General features: G+C 41.7%; 1 protein-coding gene across 2 annotated transcripts in view; it reads right to left on the bottom strand.

Moving 5' to 3' along the window:
* The window catches only part of P2RX1 (purinergic receptor P2X 1), a 160,891-nt gene that overhangs the window by 26,876 nt on the left and 113,327 nt on the right, over window positions 1–20,688 (bottom strand). For both annotated transcript variants that reach the window (XM_073615053.1, XM_073615052.1), the window contains 5 exons: window positions 18,988–19,084; window positions 16,633–16,713; window positions 13,945–14,086; window positions 8,567–8,694; window positions 7,604–7,694 (listed from right to left, as the gene is read on the bottom strand). In XM_073615053.1, the coding sequence (XP_073471154.1) occupies window positions 7,604–7,694; window positions 8,567–8,694; window positions 13,945–14,086; window positions 16,633–16,713; window positions 18,988–19,084 (539 nt within the window). The remainder of the gene's footprint in view (window positions 1–7,603; window positions 7,695–8,566; window positions 8,695–13,944; window positions 14,087–16,632; window positions 16,714–18,987; window positions 19,085–20,688) is intronic.

The following is a 20,688-nucleotide window of genomic DNA, read 5'->3' as shown; positions in this document are numbered from 1 at the left end:
CTGCTTTCCACTCTTTAATCTCGGGTGGTAAGGGACGCATCCACTTCCTAGCTATTATCTTTCTACATGAGAAGAGGGTCTCCTGTAGAAATACCTTGGTATATTTTTCCAGTGGGTTCGGGAATACCCCTAACAGGCATTGTTTGGGGTCTAGTGTCACAGGTGAGCCCATGTTGTCGTGAAGAAAGGTCACTATCTGTTTCCATAGGCCCTGTATCTGTGGGCATGACCAGAGGAGATGATAGAATGAACATTCTGAGGACTTACACATTGGACACAAAGTTGGGTAGTTGTGTTTGTATCTAGCTACCCTATGTGGGGTTAGGTATGTGCGATGTATTATATATAGGTGTGTCAGTCTGTCTGACAGTCTGGGGGACACCTCCTTACACGCGTCCAGTGCTTCTTCCCATTCCTCATCTTCTAGGTTACCCAGATCCCTTTCCCAGCGGGATTTGAGACCGTATGCTATTTTTGTGGCTATTGGGATAGTAAGCATGTTGTAGAAACAGGAGATTAATTTTTTTGGGTCTGTGTCTTTTATGATTGCTATTAAAGGATTGGAAGCTGACTGTAGTGAGAGTTGTGGAAATTGTGCCTGCATTGCATGTCTTAATTGAAGGAATTTGAATACCATATTGTTGGCCAAATGGAATTCCTCTCTAAGAGTGTCAAAACTCCTAAGGGTTCCACCCGACCAAACATGGTGTAAGTAGAGTACACCCCTCTCCATCCAAGGCCGCGTATCCTGGATGTTGTGGAGTTCTGATAGATCCCTGTTACACCATAAGGGAGTGAAGTCGTTATGTCTGGGTATGTTGAGTTTATTGTTTGCGAGTTCCCAGATGCGTCTGTACTGGTATATCAGGGATGTTCTGTTTATGTTACCTTCATTGGTCTTAGTGCCCATGGTGATAGCATATATAGAATCTGAGGTTCCTTGGGCCCACCGTGGGCAAAGTAGCATCCGGAATCTTTCACTATCTACCTTATCTATATGGTAAAGTTGGGAGAGTTGGGACGCAATATAGTAGTGATTGAAGTCTGGGAGTGCTGTGCCTCCCATGTCTGTTGGGTTTTTGAGGGTTTGCCATGCAATCTTGTGTCTATTTTTCCCCCACACAAAGGGTTTGATAAGGGACTCCATTATTTTAAAGTGTTTTAGGGGTATGTATGTTGGGGCATGCCAGAGTATATATAATATTTTAGGGAGTAGTATCATTTTTATGAGATTGATGCGGCCCCATACTCCTAAGGGCAGTTTGGTCCACGACTGTATTTTAATTTTAATAAGGGAATATAGTGGTTTAATATTGAGTGTTATATAGTCTGCTGAATTGTTGGAGGTATTTATTCCTAGGTATTTAATTGTGTTTACTCTTTGTAATGGTAGGGTGGCCTGGAATTCCGTAAGTGGGAAGGTGTCTATTGGTAAAACTTGGGATTTCCCCAATTTATTTTGAGACCCGAGAATTTCCCAAAACGTTCGATTATCTGAAGAGCCCGGTGGAGGGAAGGACCTGGGTCCGCCAGATATAATAATGTGTCATCAGCGTACATGCTGATTTTTTCTGTAAGGGTTCCAGTTTTTAATCCTATGATCTCTGGGTCTGTCCGAATAGAAATAGCTAGTGGTTCCGCAACCAGAGCATACAGTAATGGGGACAATGGGCAGCCCTGTCTCGTGCCTCTGTGGAGGTCGAACTTCTGAGACGGCCATCCATTCGCCACCACTCTGGCCTTAGGGTTCTGGTATAGTAATTGTACCCATTGAATGAATTTTGGACCAAAACCATATCGTTCAAGACAGCACCAGAGGTATCCCCACTCAACCGAGTCGAAAGCCTTGGCTGTATCAAGGGTGACTATCACTCTTGTGCCTACATTCTCATGTGTAGCCTGCATGTTTATAAATAGTTTCCGTAGGTTAAAGGAAGTGTTACGTCCTGGCATAAAACCTGCCTGGTCAGCGTGTATAAGGCTGAGTATCGCTCGGTTGAGTCGCATGGCTAGGATTTTGGCCAGAATCTTGATATCAGCCTGTAATAATGAAATAGGGCGGTAGGATTCCGGGTTACCCAGGTCCTTGCCTGGTTTAGGTATTAAGACTATTGTGGCTTCACCCATAGAGGCTGGGAGGGTGAATTGTTTAAACATGGTATTGTAGAGGGTAAGTAATTTGGGGGTGATTATTTCATTGTAGTGAGAGTAAAATTCTATGGGTAACCCATCTGAGCCAGGGGATTTAGATTTGGCGAAACTCGCAATTGCGGTGTCTATTTCCTCCCTAGTGAGAGGGGCCTCTAGAAGCTCCCTTTGGTCAATCGTAAGTTGAGGGAATGCTATTCCTTCCAGGAAGGGAGTCATCTCATCTGGTCCCTCTTGGGTCCTAGAGTTGTATAAGTCCATGAAGAACTCCCTGAACTTAGATGATACAACAGGAGGATCTGTGATTTTTTGCCCTTCTGGGCCCTGAAGTGCAATTACCACTGGGGGCCTATCCTCATTTCGAGCCAGAAACGCCAGGAGTTTTCCAGCTCTCTCTCCTTGCTCAAAATACTTCTGTTTGGCAAAAAATAATTTCTGTCTTGCTTTTTCGTATTGGAGTTGATTCATAACCCTGGATTGTAGTTTTAAATGGGAGGCGTTAGCTTGGGATGGATCAGTTTGATATGTGTGTTCTGTACGCGATAATTCAGTTTCCGCCTTCTCATATATGTCTGATGAGTTTGTTTTGATCCTGTTGATGCGAGTTATTAGGGTGGCCCTGGCGTGTATTTTAAAGGTCTCCCACACTATCAGGAAAGAGGCAGAGTTTGTGTTTTCCCGGAAGAAGGTCTCCCATTCGGATGACAAGTCGTCATCCTCTGGCAACAACTTCAGCCAGAACGGATTGAGGCGCCATGAAATTGGTGGTTTGTCTATGTGGAAGGTAAGGGTAATCCAGTATGGAGCATGATCCGAGAGCATTCTAGGACCAAACTCTGTCTTAAGAAGACGTGCTAACAGATTTTGGGATATAAAAATAAAATCAATTCTTGACATAGTATTGTGTGTTGCTGAGAAGCAGGAGTATTTACGTGTGTGTGGATGTTTATGTCTCCAGGTGTCTATCAAGTGAAAGGGTGAGAAAAGCCTGGCGAGTCTAGTATCCCTGGGAGGGTTTATAGCGAGTGAAGTTGGTCTCAGTCTGTCTAGTTCTTCATTAAGTGTACTATTGAAATCTCCCATCCATATTGTTTGAGCTGTTGGGTATTTTGCTATGAAGGAAATTCCCTCCAGTAGTATAGAGGTGGAGAATGGGGGGGGGACATATACAGCCAGGATCAAGAAGGGTTCCCCGTGTAATTTAGAGGATATAAATATATATCTACCTTGTGGGTCAGTGTGTAGCTCGCATAGTTCAAAGTGTACTGTTTTTGCGATAAGTACTGAGACACCCCTTGAGTGCGTTGTGTGGGTCGAGTGGAACGCCCAACCCACCCATGGGCGACGGAGTGCCATCTGAAGTCTACCCTCTATGTGTGTCTCAACCAGGGTCACCACATCCGCTCTTTGCTTTTTAAGAAATGCGAGAGCTGCCGCCCTTTTAATTTTGTCTCGTAATCCCCTCACGTTCCATGTGAGGAACTTCAATGACAGTTTGGGCATTGTTGTTTGTGACTATACATCAGTATATTAATGTAGCCTTTAGCCCTATTGTGGCAGGGCGATGTAGAATAGTAAGACAGAAGGGATAGGTGATATAACACATTGCGTTTGTCCAGGGGACATCCGATAGAACCGAGACTTGTTAATGTTGCAGACGTATCAGTTAAAGTGCACCCATTTAAGTTCATTTTTTCAGCTTCTCTTCCCCTCTCCCTCCTCCCTGCAATGTCTCTCGCCCAGCCAATGTCTGCTTGCATCAGTAATTGAGTTTTCTTTATGCTTTTGCGTCTGGTAGCATAGTAAAAGAAGAAATAATAAGAGGGCAATAAGTAAGATGGGATGGACTTCTGTGTACCCAGCCTGAAGATCCCTTTTCTTAGGAGAGACAATACAGAGAGTATCAGGTTCCCAATACATCCGCAATATAACTTGTTATGTGTAGCAAATGAACACCAGATATACGTGGGGTATAGCATTGTCATACATACATAAACCGAAGCGGGTGTGGTTGAATCCAGCTTTTTAGTTTCCCCCCCCTCCTCCCCCTTCCCTAAGACGTATTCTCTCCAATTGGTCTCGGTATGTATGCATGACAATACTCTCCCTGTGGACCCAAACTTGACACTATATTGAGGGGTAACGCATTGATATGGATACAGGAATTGTAATAGAATATGTTTTGGTCTCAATCCACCTCTCTCTCTCCTTGATAGGAAAAGAATAAATGGGGTTAGATTCTTTCTGGTCATGTGATATAACTCACTGCTTACAGCACTCGAATACCAGTAAAACATAAGGTATGTCAGTGCTGCACGTTCGAACATTAAAACGCATATATTGAAATTCAACTTGTATGTTTCCCCTCCCCCCTCCCCCCTCCCTGCTTTGCATCTTCCCCAACTGATGCTAGCATTCACCCATAACAAAACTTTCTTTGCAGTCTCGGCCTTGACGGCACATTGAGAAAAAAAATAATGAAAGTAAATTATTTGAAGTAGGATAAGTGTCTGTGCACCTCTAAATTTCTCTTTCCATAAAAGAAAAAACATGGAGAGGACTAGTCTCTCTTCACTCAGGTGTATATCTGGGGGTTGCACATTATCAGGATTGATGCTGTTGTGGTAGTTTCTTCTTAAGCCGTCAATTCCAGACTTGCATGGGGGCAGAGTACGCTGCACTCTGCTTGTGGATTGCAGGACTGCAGCAGCCCAGAGCTCCGTTAAGGTGTATAAAGTAGTGAGTATAGTTCGGTTACTTAAGAAGTTATCCCAGGAAAGTTCCAGCATTGTGTATCAGTAGTGATCCGCAGAATATAAACTGGATCGGTGCCCACAATAGGGGAGTACGTGTGTATATTTGTGTAGCCACTATGTCCCTCTACCCCTTAGGTTATCTTCACAATGGTAACAACTGGTGAAGTAAATGGGGGTGAGTGCTTAGTGAGAGAATTTGATATTGAGTTGCTGTTGCATCTGTTGTAGGGTATGCGTGTGGAAGATTGATGTGTAGTTACATACTCACAATCACTTTAATCCGCCTTCTCCAAGTTGTTTCTGCGTTCCATCCAGGCCATCAGTTCAGCGGGATCTTCAAAAAAGGAAACACGGCCATCATGTTCCACACGGAGACGCGCCGGAAACAACATGGCATATTTCATGTTGAGGTTTCTAAGCTTGCGCTTGGCTTCCATAAAATTTTGTCTGCGTCGCTGCACCTCCGCCGAAAAGTCAGGGAACACTGCTATTTTTACGTTGTCTAGGGGGATGTTACCCCTCTCCCTTGCAAGTCGCAAGGCGGCGTCTCTATCTCTGTAGTTGAGCATTTTGGCTATAAAAGTACGTGGTGGGGCTCCGTGTGGCGGTGGTCTGGCGGGCATACGATGAGCTCTTTCAACTGCCAGCATGGGGGAGAAGGCTTCTCTACCATAAGTCTTGATGAGCAGTTGCTCCAGGAAAAGTGTGGGGTCCTTACCCTCAGCCCCCTCTGGCAGTCCAATGAGACGGAGGTTACATCTCCTGCTTCTGTTCTCAAGATCTTCTTGCTTGGAGAATAGTTGTTGGATTTGCTGCTTCATGTGGTGCACCTCCGTTCTCATTGGAGGAATGGTGTCTTCCATGTCACTGATGCGGGTTTCAGTTTCTTTAACTCGATCCCGGAGTTTGTGGAAGTCTTGTCTGATTAGGGATATGTCTACCTTGACTTCTTCTATCTGCGAGGCAAGTGATGTTCTGCAGAGGGTTATTGCTTCCAGCAGTTTTTCCGTGTCTCCCGCTGTGCGCTCCTCGCCATGTGCAGCATCGCCGCCATTCTTCGCCTGGTCCTCCCTGTCCTGACGGCGGAATTGATCCATCTTGGATGTGGCAGCTTTCTGGGGTTTCGATGGCGACATGGTGTCCGGATGTTGGGGTATCTGGGGAGACGGGGACAGGAGCCAATCTTGCTGCGACAATGTGCGGAGTGTTACTCCTCCTCCTTCAGGGAGCCCAGCAGACCGAAGCTATGTCCTGCAAGACACAGGGGGTCAAATATATGTTCTTGAGAGGGGAACAACAGGACCCCTGACTGTGTCTGGAGTGCAGGCAGGGAAGGAAGGTGTGCCAAGATGGCCGCCGTTCACAGCATGTAGGCCCAGGCTGCAAACCAGGCCAGCTATGGATGACAGTCTCCCCGGGTCTCCGACAGCCAAATAAGCCAGTGGTCAAGGGGATGTGTGCTGCCTAGCTCTCCCAGGGGGTTATCCAGCAGTTGTGTACCTGTTTACTGAGGCAGGCCTTAGTCAGGGCCGCAGAGGAGGAGGATCAAGATGGCCGCGACCTCCGGTGGTAGGCCGAAGCCGCGGTCTAAATTTATTGCGCCGCCGAGCGGGAGATCGCCGCTCCGGTCGGGTCGGCGCTCACTCCTTCTTCACAGGGACCAGGTGGTTCTCCTCTAGGTGTCCCAAGGGAACAATCCAGCCGGAATTTTAGTTTAGAATGTCCAGGATTAATAAGGAAAAGGAGTAATGGACGGAGCTCTGTGATCACACGTCCTACTCCATGCTGCGTCAGACCACGCCCCCTTCAATTGTACTTTTCAATTGTTTTTATCATCTTATATTGTGCTCTAGAATTTATGGATTGTATATCTATCATCACTGCACTCGATTGCACTTTATGATTGTTTTTTATTGATTTTATTGTATTCTAGAATTTATGGATCGCATGTTATTCATTACTGCACTGGATTTTTTATTTGTTCAGTTTATTCAGGGTTAGTTAGCGCCACATATTTTGATTTTTATTTGTTTGAGTTATGTGAGTACACTTTTTTATGTTGGCAGCTCCTTTCCAGCTTATTGATTATTGTGGTTTTGTGCATTAGCATTCTTTAGAATAGGCCACTAAGACTTTGGGCCTTCTTCTAGTAACAAAGCCTTGGGTCCGCCAACCCCAAGACAGAATTTTAAGCAGCAGCAATTCCCCCAGGCCAGGAGGGCCATGAGGTCAGGAAGTGCGAACCCCACCAGATGGTGTCTATCCCTTAAATACCTCTACCCAGAATGCACGGTGAATGAACCACTCCCACCGAACCTGTTTCTGAGCAAAGAGCATTCAATATGTCCAACCAGCACCACCCATGGTCAGATGGAAATTTGCACAGTCCAGCTAAACTGGTACAGAAACCATTACATGTAGGTAATAATAAGCTGAGCCAAACTGTAGCTTCAGTTAACTTAAATGTCAAAAGAATAGTGTCTGCTCTTCAGGAGCAGGGCACTACAATAGTATGGTAATTAAATCTGTAGCGATTGCCAGATTGTGCTTTTGATCAAAAATAGATTAAGCTATTGGTATTAAGTTTTGACCTTGGTATGTATAAACTATTTCTCTAATGTGTAATATATTTAGCCATGAAGTACCCTTTAAAATATTAACAATACCAATGACCACAACAATAATAATTGAAACATTACCTCTCCATTCACTAAGATGTCAAAGCGAATACCAAAGACCTTGAATAAAGTTCTTTTCTTTACACCGTTATCTTTGTAATATCTTGCATGTCTTTAAGAGGCAAAGAAAAATGTGAACATTAACAGTTATTCAAAAAAGGCACCCATAAGATTACATTTCAAGATCAACTAAAGATATTATTTTTACAGGAAGTGGACAATCAACAGATCTAGCAGCATGATCATAAAATAATAAAACTATGTTAGGGAGGTCTTGGACAAATAAAAAAAATGTTAAAGCGGAGTTCCACACAAAAATGGAACTTCCGCTTTTCGGAACCCTCCCCCCCTCCGGTGTCACATTTGGCACCTTTCAGGGGGGAGGGGGGTGCAGATACCTGTCTAATACAGGTATTTGCACCCACTTCCGGCATAGACTCCCATGGGAGTCTATGCCTCTTCCCGTCCCGACCGCGCTGTCTGCTGGGAACACACAGCTCCCAGGAGAGAGCGGGGGCCACTAGGGACGCGCAGCGCGACTCGTGCATGCGCAGTAGGGAACCAGGAAGTGAAGCCGCAACGCTTCACTTCCTGATTCCCTCACCTAGGATGGCGGCGGCAGCTGCCGAGAACCGAGCGGGTTCTCGGCGTCCCCTGCCGACATCGCTGGACCCTGGGACAGGTAAGTGGCCATGTATTAAAAGTCAGCAGCTGCAGTATTTGTAGCTGCTGGCTTTTAATATTTTTTTTTTTTTGGCGGTGTGGGTGAACCCCCGCTTTAATTCTAGTGAATAACTGCAGCATACATGTAATTTTTTTTGTCTATAGTTCCACTGTAAAAAGAAAAATGCAACTTCACCCATTCACTATTGCTTTGTGCAGCAATTTTCTCTACCTATCTGGTATTTGCATTTTGCTTTTTAAAGTACACATGTAAAGATTAGCACTGTTTGTCCTGTAAAACCAAATTAAAACATGACATACCTGAAGTTAAAGCCCTGTGAGGCTGAGTTCTCATCATTGAGTCCATGGAAACTATATGTGGGTTTACAGTATTTCCATGGCCAATCCAGATCACACTGCCAGTCGATTATAATGCCAATGGTCCCTCCCTACAAAACAACATTATTGATATTGGTAAGGCATGATAAGTTACAGACAATATATATATATATATATATATATATATATATATATATATATATATAGTGTGTTACACACAGTATATGTGCAAAAATATGTGAGAGCCTGATACACATTAAGTGTGCTACAACTTCACCTTAGTTCTTTTTGGCAATTGTGTAATCATTGGAGCAGCTGCCGATTTATTTGGGCTGTTCTGAATCTAATAAGCTGTAAGTTTGATTGCTCCCCCTGCCTTCAAAAGGCTTCTAGAACAAAGGGGGCTGGGAGTGTCAAATGGGCAGCTTGAATATGTATTGGTTTTGCAGCCAATCCCTGGAAAGGTGTGCTCAGTAGATGGCTGGGGGAACATAAATAGTCTGGGGTCTGGGGCAGCCAGGTTCTTGTCCTGGGGGAGAAGTTCCCAGCCTTAGGGGCTACTGCCCCTTTGGGGCAGCTTACTGGAGTTGCTGCAGTTCATTGTGGCAGAGCTGGGGGCCTATCCTTAATCAACTTTAGAACTACCTAAGCACTTTCATTTAAGTGTGTGGATGTCTCACATTGTGAGTACTAACCTCTCCCTCACTAAAGAGTGTCTGATGGAAGCAAGGAACTGAGCAGTTGACCTGGGACATAGAGATGTCTGGGGGAAACTGGGGGAAGTTCAACTGTCATGGAGAGACATAGTGAGAATAGACCTGTGCTATTTTGAAGGATGAGTGTCAGCAGTAGCTCTTTCTGAGACAGCTCTTCCTAGTAACCCTTGAGAGAAAGACTGTCCAGAGAAGCCTAGCCTAATCAAGAGTGTCCTTTGATTACTATACAGTGTGCCTTTAGTATCCCATATCCCATACCACCCTCACCCCTCTCACATCCCAAGTTTAAAAGCAATAAACTATATAAAGACAACCCCTAGGCTGTTTATTGGAGCCAGAAGTGAATGGACTGTTGCTTGGGTAATTGGTGGCCTCTGCAGTGTTTAGGGATGGACCATTTAATACATGTGGCTCCTACGGGGCAGCGCTACAGACAGCTCTCTCTCTCTCTCTCTCTCTCTCTCTCTCTCTCTCTCTCTCTCATATATATATATATATATATATATATATATATACACACAGTGGGGCAAAAAAGTATTTAGTCAGCCACCAATTGTGCAAGTTCTCCCACTTAAAAAGATGAGAGGCCTGTAATTGTCATCATAGGTGTACCTCAACTATGAGAGACAAAATGTGGAAACAAATCCAGACAATCACTTTGTCTGATTTTTGAAAGAATTTATTTGCAAATTATGGTGGAAAATAAGTATTTGGTCACCTACAAACCAGCAAGATTTCTGGCTCTCACAGACCTGTATCTTCTTCTTTAAGAGGTGCCTCTGTCCTCCACTCATTACCTGTATTAATGGCACCTGTTTGAACTTGTTATCAGTATAAAAGACACCTGTCCACAACCTCAAACAGTCACACTCCAAACTCCACTATGGTGAAGACCAAAGAGCTGTCGAAGGACACCAGAAACAAAATTGTAGACCTGCACCAGGCTGGGAAGACTGAATCTGCAATAGGCAAGCAGCTTGGTGTGAAGAAATCAACTGTGGGAGCAATAATTAGAAAATGGAAGACATACAAGACCACTGATAATCTCCCTCGATCTGGGGCTCCATGCAAGATCTCACCCCGTGGGGTCAAAATGATCACAGGAACGGTGAGCAAAAATCCCAGAACCACACGGGGGGACCTAGTGAATGACCTACAGAGAGCTGGGACCAACGTAACAAAGGCTACCATCAGTAACACACTACGCCGCCAGGGACTCAGATCCTGCAGTGCCAGACGTGTCCCCTTGCTTAAGCCAGTACATGTCTGGGCCCGTCTGAGGTTTGCTAGGGAGCATTTGGATGATCCAGAAGAGGATTGGGAGAATGTCATATGGTCAGATGAAACCAAAGAACTGTTTGGTAGAAACACAACTTGTCGTGTTTGGAGGAGAGAGAATGCTGAGTTGCAACCAAAGAAAACCATACCTACTTTGAAGCATGGGGGTGGCAACATCATGCTTTGGGGCTGTTTCTCTGCAAAGGGAACAGTACGACTGATCCATGCACATGAAAGAATGAATGGGGCCATGTATTGTGAGATTTTGAGTGCAAACCTCCTCCCATCAGCAAGGACATTGAAGATGAAACGTGGCTGGGTCTTTCAGCAGGACAATGATCCCAAACACACCGCCCATGCAATGAAGGAGTGGTTTTGTAAGAAGCATTTCAAGGTCCTGGAGTGGCCTAGCCAGTCTCCAGATCTCAACCCTATAGAAAACCTTTGGAGGGAGTTGAAAGTCCGTGTTGCCCAGCAACAGCCCCAAAACATCACTGCTCTAGAGGAGATCTGCATGGAGGAATGGGCCAACATACCAGCAACAGTGTGTGAGAACCTTGTGAAAACTTACAGAAAACGTTTGGCCTCTGTCATTGCCAACAAAGGATATAAATTCTTTCAAAAATCAGACAATGTGATTATCTGGATTTGTTTCCACATTTTGTCTCTCATAGTTAAGGTATACCTATACCTTTTTTGCCCCACTGTGTATATATATATATATCTATATATAGATAGATAGATATATATAGATCTATATATATATATATAGATCTATATATATCTATCTATCTATATATAGATATATATATATCTATATATATATATCTATATATAGATATATATATATCTATATATAGATATATATATATATAGATATATATATATATATATCTCTACACACACACACACTGTATATATAAAGTTTAGAACATAAAATGTAAACATTTATCTATTATTATTTATCAGTACTATGTCTACAACATTTCTCATTTTTACTATGAGCTCCATATCAATTTTTATTGCAAAGTGCTTATAAAGAAAGCCTAAAGTGGCAGTTATGGAAAAGTCACATTCAACCCATTCTTTAGTCTAAGTTGTTTCTGAATTTCATATTAGTGTATATATATAGAATGTTTGTATTTATTTACTGCCATGAAGATGCTTTTATTATTCCCTCCTTCCTTTAAAATACTAACTTTTTGATTTGTGATTAACAATGTTTTGCAAACTGGCCAAAAATCTATGGAGGTTATTTACGAAAGGCAAATCCACTTTGCACTTCAAGTGCAAACTACAAGTGCAAAGTGCACTTGAAATTGCACTGAAAGTGCACTTGGAAGTGCAGTCACTGTAGATCAGAGAGAGACATGCAAGGAAAATAAGAAACAGCATTTTAGCTTGCACACGATTGGATAATAAAATCAGCAGAGCTTCCCCTCATTTCAGATCTACCTCTTATGCCCCGTACACACGGTCGGACTTTGTTCGGACATTTCGACAACAAAATCCTAGGATTTTTTCCGACGGATGTTGGCTCAAACTTGTCTTGCATACACACGGTCACACAAAGTTGTTGGAAAATCCGATCGTTCTAAACGCGGTGACGTAAAACACGTACGTCGGGACTATAAACGGGGCAGTGGCCAATAGCTTTCATCTCTTTATTTATTCTGAGCATGCGTGGCACTTTGTCTGTCGGATTTGTGTACACACGATCGGAATTTCCGACAACGGATTTTGTTGTCGGAAAATTTTATCTCCTGCTCTCCAACTTTGTGTGTCGGAAAATCCGATGGAAAATGTCCGATGTCGCCCACACACGGTCGGAATTTCCGACAACACGCTCCGATCGGACATTGTCCATCGGAAAATCCGACCGTGTGTACGGGGCAATAGATTTACAGCGACTGCACTTCCAAGTGCACTTTCAGTGCACTTTGCACTTGTAGTTTGCACTTGTAGTGCAAAGTGGATTTGCCTTTCGTAAATAACCCCGTATATGTTGTAAATACGTGTCCTGCTGTAGGTTGCAGATTTCTAACCAAACTGAGAATAAGTGGGGTATCTGCTTTTTGTTTGGCTTAGATAATGCAATGGCAAAAGACATTGTTTGTGTTCCATTAGTGCCAATGATCTGTAGGTGATAATGAGCACTTCTGATAGCAAGTCATTTTTGCTTTCCTTTGTTTGTACCATGTCTTGTAGTGGCAAGGAAGTTGGCGGAAGGAACCAGTGAGCGCTGCAGGAACAGGTTACGTTTCCCCGCAGACTATGGAGGATTCTGGCTTTTCAGGCAACAGGAGAGATAAATATTTACACTACTTTGAATGGGCTAAAACCAAACTTAAACCTAAACACCATCCATCACCAGAAGAAGTGTGTGAGTGAATCCCTCCACCTTACAAAGTGCTGCTTACCAGCTAGTGATGACCTCCTGTTACGGAAGGTCAATCTCGCTTGTGGCTCAAAAACCCAGTCAAGGCCTTTATCCATACAGGGGGACTTTAAATCAAAGATAAGGAAATCCCCCCACTTTAATAAGACTTGGTTATAAGAGATCCCTGCACCATGCAGTGGAAATAGGAATGTTTTTGAGTCTTCTTAAAGTGACAGATTTCCTTATGTTCGATTTAAAGTCCCCCTGGATGGATAAAGGCCTTGGCTGGGTTTTTGAGCCACAAGCTAGATTGACCTTCCGTAATAGGAGGTCACCACTAGCTGGTAAGCAGGCACTTTGTAAGGTGGAGGGATTCACTCACTTCTTCTGGTGATGGATGGTGCATTTACTGTCTGAAGGACTGTTTCACTACTTTAGGCTTTTTTCTTCTTTTTTATTCCTTTTATTTATTTTTCAATTGTAATAATAAGCACAACTCTATAAGGGAAGAATTTTGGTGCTGTGTGTGTCTCACAGGAGAATTGCTGCTGCAGTGTTTCACGTTGTATGGAGATAGAGCAGTTTTTACCTTTCGTTATTACCATGCACAGCTGCACCAAATTCTTTAGTGCTTAAATTTTGGTAAATCTCCCCCAGTATGTCCCACGGATAGGCACTTTTAGCTGGAAACTGAAGTTAATGCATATGCAAATTCATCATATGCATTAACTAAAGTTAATGCATATGATAAATTTGCATCCTGCTGGAAAGTCAACACCCCCTTAGCCCCTACGCAGTAATCACAGGGGAAGAAGGATGACGAGAGGCTTTGCAGTCATGTGGCCACATCTAAAACCCCTACAGTAAGGTATTAGTTTTTTTTGTTGGCACTTTCTTATATGCTGTGAACTAGCTTTGAATTTTTATTTGGCGGGTCTCAACATCCAGGCTTGCTATCTACATTTATATAACTTATCTACTGATACCTTATATGCTATGTCACTGAACGTCTGTCCTGTTTGCTCCACAATATATCCAAGTCGAAAAACAGGACAAAGTGGGTCTTTATGTTTGTCATAGATACATTTCTTTAGGTAATCACTGGTTACCGATTCCACTAAATTCTGTCTGAAAAGTAAAAATAAACCACAAAAAATTCACAAACACAAAAAATTTAAATCAAACCTTTTGAGGGTGGTAAGTCAGCTGAATTGTTGCGCATTCTGCTTATTAACAATAATTTGCCTAAATGACGAGTAAATGCATACAGTATCTCACAAAAGTGAGTACACCCCTCACATTTTTGTAATTATTTTAGTATATCTTTTCATGTGACAACACTGAAGAAATGACACTTTGCTATAATGTAAAGTACTGATTGTACAGCTTGTATAACAGGGTACATTTGCTGTCCCCTCAAAATAACACAAAACACAGCCATTAATGTCTAAACCGCTGGCAAAAAAATTGAGTACACCCCTACGTGAAGATTTCCAAATTGTCAATATTTTTTGTGGCCACCATTATTTTCCAGCACTGCCTTAACACTCTTGGGCATGGAGTTCACCAGAGCTTCACAGGTTGCCACTGGAGTCCTCTTCTTCTCCTCCATGACGACATCACGGAGCTGGTGGATGTTAGAGACCTTGTGCTCCTCCACCTTCCATTTGAGGATGCCCCACAGATGCTCATTAGGGTTTAGGTCTGGAGACATGCTTGGCCAGTCCATCACTTTAACCTCAGCTTCTTTAGCAAGGCAGTGGTCGTCATGGAGGTGTGTTTGGGGTCGTTTATCATGTTGGAATACTGCCCTGCGGCCCAGTCTCTGAAGGGAGGGGATCATGCTCTGCTTCAGTATGTCACAGTACATGTTGGCATTCATGGTTCCCTCAATGAACTGCCAAATTCTCTGAAACTCCTTTGGAGACTGCTTATGGTAGAGAAATGAACATTCAATTCAAGGGCAACAGCTCTGGTGGACATTCTTGCAGTCAGCATACTAATTGCATGCGCCCTCAAAACTTGCGACAGCTGTGGCATTGCCAACTGCACATTTTAGAGTGGCCTTTTACTGTGGCCAGTCTAAGGCACACTTATGCAATAATCATGCTGTCTAATCAGCATCTTGATATGCCACACCTGTGAGGTGGATGGATTATCTTGGCAAAGGAGAAGTGCTCACTAACAACGATTAAGACAGATTTGTGAACAATATTTGAGAGAAATAGAAAACATTATAGCAATTATATATGAAGAGTGACCTATGTTTTTAGCCAAAGACTCATTTCTGAGCATTGGGAGTGATTTTATGGGAAGGTGCCGACCATTGTGATTCCTTACTTGTGGAGACAGCTGGAGGATCCTGATAGACCTACAGACTGAAATCTGGGAGAGCCTAGGAGGAAGCCAATCCACGACCACACACTTACACCTATTACCCCTGTAGGGGTGACAACATTTAGTGAGTGGGGATACAACAGGGGGAGCACCTTAAGTCACCCTATCTGCTGAGCACCGAAGTCACTTGAAGGGATCATAACCAGTTAACCTGGAATATACTCCTGCGATATACATCTTATCCCCTGGGAATATATTCATTTATTTTTACTTTAATCCTTATTTTTATCTCTATAAATTTTGTGTATGTTATTTTTAGGTTAATATCATTTTTGTTTTTTCACGCATAATCTGCATATATACCCCTGCTCTGGGACTTTTTAACAATATTGAATTTTTGGTTACTTTAATATATATATATATATATATATATATATATATATATATATATATATATATATATTTTTTTTTTTTTTTTTTTGTATTTTTCTGTTATGTCATTTTGGAGGTCTCACTTATATTAGTACCTTCAATATATATGTATGATGTTAGCTCACATTTTTGGTTTATTAGATATAGCTATATACTACATATTTTTCCACATCCTTGTTTGACAGAATATACATATTTGTTTATATGTGCACATAGGCACCCTTTTTCTTTTCACTTGGCACGGTTTTTGCCACACTACACTTTTATATCCACCACATATGGATATATTTACATAAACCTAGCTTCAACAGCATAGGTATTTTTGCCTCCACTGGTGGGAGGTCACTCACTTTTTACACCACTTGGAACAATAGGGTAAAGCCACGTACCCTACTTTTTCCCAATATTTGAGAGAAATAGTCCTTTTGTGTACATAGAAAAAGTCGTAGATCTTTAAGTTCAGCTCATGATAAATAGGGGCAAACACAAAAGTGTTGCGTTTATAATTTTGCTCAGTGTGTGTATATATATATTTAGGCAATATATATATTTATTACACATACACATATACTTTTCTGTACCCCTAATAAAGTGGTATTGTTTTGGCCCCTAATGCACTTTGGCTATTTTGAGTGTGAACGATTAAAGTGGTTGTAAACCTCAGACATTAAAAGTGAATATAACACATCCCACTACTAAATCCAAAGCACCAAATCCTGTTCTCCTCTGATCTCTTCTCGTTCTGCTATCTGCATGAGTCACTTCTATATTTAAAAGCAGTACTGTCATTTTCTACACTGCACACAGCATGCCTGTATGATATGTCTGCATCTACTCTTTTCAAAAAAGGTTTAACTTTAACGTTAATATTGTATTTCATAATATTGAAATTCATTCATGCTTACCTATCAACTTTATGTTTTGGAAAACTTATGCTGTTTTTGATAAATAATGTGAAATTTTCTGCTTGCATCAGTAATGGGGGCCTATAAAGAAAGTAAACAAGTGAATACATTTTTATAACATTGTCTTATTACTATCAGCCCATCCCCACATGCCAAGGTTCTAGGTGTTATCCTGGACTCTGAACTATCCTTTCAGCCCCCCCGTCCAATCACTGTCCAAATCTTGCTGCTTCAACCTCCGCAACATCTCCAGAATATGATCCTTCCTAACCAGTGGGACCACAAAGCTCCTGATTCACTCCCTGGTTATCTCCCACCTCGATTACTGCAACTGCCTCCTCACAGGATTATGTTCACATAGGCAAACCCCCCCACCCCATCATGAATGCTGCTGCCAGACTCATCCACCTGACCAACCGCTCAGCGTCTGCTACTCCTCTCTGCCAATACCTCCATTGGCTGCCACCCAAAGAAATAAATTAAAAATACTAACAACAACTTACAAAGCCATCCACAACTTGGCCCCCAGCTACATCACTTTGTCTCAAAATACCAACCAAGTTGTTCTTTTCATTCCTCCCTGACCTTCTGCTCTCTAGTTTCCTCGTCACCTCCTCCCATGCTCACCTCCGGGACTTTTCCAGAGCCTCTCCAATCCCATGGAACTCCCTACCCCAATCTGTTCAACTATCTCCTACTCTGTTTTCTTTTAGAGGATCCCTAAAAACCCTTCTCTTCAGAGAAGCCTATTCTGCCCCACCTAACAACTGCATTTTCATTTTCTCCATCAGATCATCCCCCACAGTTATTACCTTTTGTATCACTTGACCCTCCCTTCTAGATTGTAAGCTCTAATGAGCAGGGTCCTCTATTTCCTCCTGTATTGAACTGTATTGTAACTGTACTGTCTGCCCTAGCATTGTAAAGCGCTATGCAAACTGTTGCCGCTATATAAATCCTGAATAATAATAATACTATTAAATCGTAATATAAAATACAGAATACATGTACTGTATTGTATTGTTTTGTTTGGAAATTGAAAACACTGTGGTTTATAACAGTTTAGAGGTGCGCCATGAATTAAAAAGTCAAGCATTAAAAGGTTTTTCTAGTTTTGGATAGCTTATAGAAAATAAGAACTACTGGTGGGTTCTTAATGCTATTTATAGAGACTCACCTTCACTTCCTGTCTCTCAGACAACAATTTCCACAGACATGAAGTGAGAGAAAATCTGCAACAGGGTTACAGACAAAAATAAATATCTGACAGGGGTTCTAATCTTCTCCTACTTTACAAGGAAAGCTATTTTTTTCTGTCAATGTTGCTGTTGGAGAGTTTCTCTCACTGGTAAAACATAATCAACAGAACAGGAACTGAGAAGAAATCTCTTTAAAGAGGAACTGCAGTCTGCTGACATAATTTGTAATTAAAACATCTTGCCATTCTGAAGCGTCCCTCCAACCACTTTGCATATTATTTTATATATACTGTGATTCTTTACTTGCCAAATATGCTGCAGAAATCTCCCTTCACTGAGTCTGGCTGCATCCATGTTAACTGTTGGCAGCTGAAGCTGCTGTCTGTTCACTTCCTGGATTTACACAGAAGCACACCTCTAGCTCTTCAGCCCTGCAGCTCTCATTGGCCCTCGTATGACTCATCCCCCCTCCCTTCCTGACAAACTCTTACAAGAGTTAGAGAGAAAGAGTTGTGCATGATGTCATAAGCCTATGCTTTTTACCAGACAAGAAACAGGAAGTGGGCTGTATAAGGCATTTAACTGGCAGAAAAAAATGTTTTACTATCCAAAGTTAAAACAACAAGGGCAGAAGATTTAATAGATGGAAAGTTGAAAAAAAATGACTGGAACTGCAGATGGCAATATAAACTTGACAGAGGACTAACTGTTCCCCACTCTATTCAAAAACAAAGAAAAAGTTTTGGCTGGACATACAATTTAATGCCAACTCGTGTTTGTGTTTTGCATAATTTGAGCAAAGCAACATGTTCAAATTATTCTCCTCTTCCTTCTCTTCACATACTCACCTTTCCTTCACTTCTCTACCGCTCTGTTCAGCTGTCCATGAGCAGATTATCTATGTAAGCTGCAAGCACTTCAAGTCATCTTGTACATGGAACTATGGACTCTGTCCACGTGACACTGCTGGTGCCTAGTGATTGGCCCAACACTGTCACATGGAGTGTGTCACATGTTACAAGTGCTGTTGTTTACAGCAGCTGAATGCAGCAACGTTTATCACTAAATATTGGAAATAGGGGAGGAAATCTGTACAATTACGTACATTTCTTTGTTCTGGTTTCCTGTATTTATATTTTTATTGAAAATAACATACTTAGGGACATTGTGGTCATTCTCCACGGGGCACCAAGCATAGACCTCACAAGATTTGGTCTTGTTGTCAATAGGTGTGCAATTTCCTGTTAGGACTCCTGAAATAAGCACAATAAGACATGTCAACTATACAGAAAAATATGTTGTAATTTACTAACTACTGTACCAAAAATGTTAATTCTTAATTTATGTGCATCCAAAAATTGTCTATAGCTAGCTGGGAAATAGGCTAGTATCTTATCTTCCAAACTATTTACGCATATAAAGTTCTGGAGTAAAATTAAAAACAAGTGAAATATTCACTATCCATTTTCCGGTAATTAGAAGTTGTTGATAATTAATAAACCCAATATACCTTGATGTGATGTTATACACTAATCATAAAATCTCCCTTTATCTCTTGAGGCAGCAAAATAGAAATAGAAAGAGTTGGTGTAGCTTAGTCACAAAAGAGGTATGGGATGCAAAAAAACCCCCCAAAAAAGCAAAGCTGAGCAATTTTAAAGGGCATTCCTACAATCTACTATGAAAGCCATGAATATCAAATTAGGTATTAAAATTAATAAAGTGAAACGCTGCTCCTTTTACTAAACAAATTAACAACAAATTATAAAGTGATTCAAATAAAATTGTCATTGCGCATTATTACACATATGTGAATTAAGAAATACTTAGGTTACCATTACACGTGATACACCAAACATTATGTGAATAAACAATAATATGAATAAGCAATTATGTTGTGCGGTAATAGTACATATCCAACATTACTAGTGCTATATGCACATGCCAAAGTCCATATAACCTCAACCATCCAATATTGTCTCTATTAAAAAAGTTTATAAGTCACAGTGCATGTTCAAAAGTTCAACAGAGACACTTATGCACAACATATGTTATTAACATATATTATGTACAACATACGGTAATTGTTTATTCATTTTTTTTGTTTTTTCACATAATTTTTGGGGTGTAATATGTGTAATGGTAATCTATGCATGTAAATAATTGATTCACAAATGTGTAATACCACACAAACACATTTTTATTTGAGTCACTTTATAATTTATTCCTAATCTGTTTAGTAAAAAGGAGCAGCACTTCACTTTATTATTTTTAATATATCATTTACCACATGTGGGAATACAGTTAGGTGGTAGCAGCAGCTCAATGCATAAATATATGATTTCTTTTTATTAATATATAATAAGGGCGTGGCAGTACAGGAGTAATGTATTGGCTAATGTAGCACCCTAGGGTTTAGTCAGGGCGCTCCTCACAAATTTACTTGTCAAGTGTAGTCATCTTGGTCGATTAATAGAGAGCTATTGATTTCTCCATAAGTTTGGCCTTGTTGTACTTTTCTCTTCTACCACTAGGTGGCCGGGTATTAGATATGAGAAGGGCAACTCAAGGTCAGGTTATGGGTATACAGGGTATCTCAGCCAATGGGCAGGGGTTTTCTTGAATCCTTTGGCCTGCTGGGAGAACCTTTATATTCGGGTGAGGTCAGTTGATCGCTGTTCTGTGCCACTTGGATAGCTGTCTGGGTGGACGTGTGTCATACACTCCGGGATGCTAGGCTGGAGATTGGGCCTATCCCGGGCACATCTGGCTGCCAGGCTGTGTTAGGGCCTATCCAGAAGTAAGAGGGCAGTACAAGGTTGGGACTGCGGCTTGCAGTCCAACCGAAAGTGACGGT

Source organism: Aquarana catesbeiana, linkage group LG02, assembly GCF_042186555.1.
Source record: "Aquarana catesbeiana isolate 2022-GZ linkage group LG02, ASM4218655v1, whole genome shotgun sequence".
NCBI lineage: Eukaryota > Metazoa > Chordata > Amphibia > Anura > Ranidae > Aquarana > Aquarana catesbeiana.
Note: the sequence above shows the minus strand (reverse complement) of the source record. Positions and strands in the feature narration are given on the sequence as shown.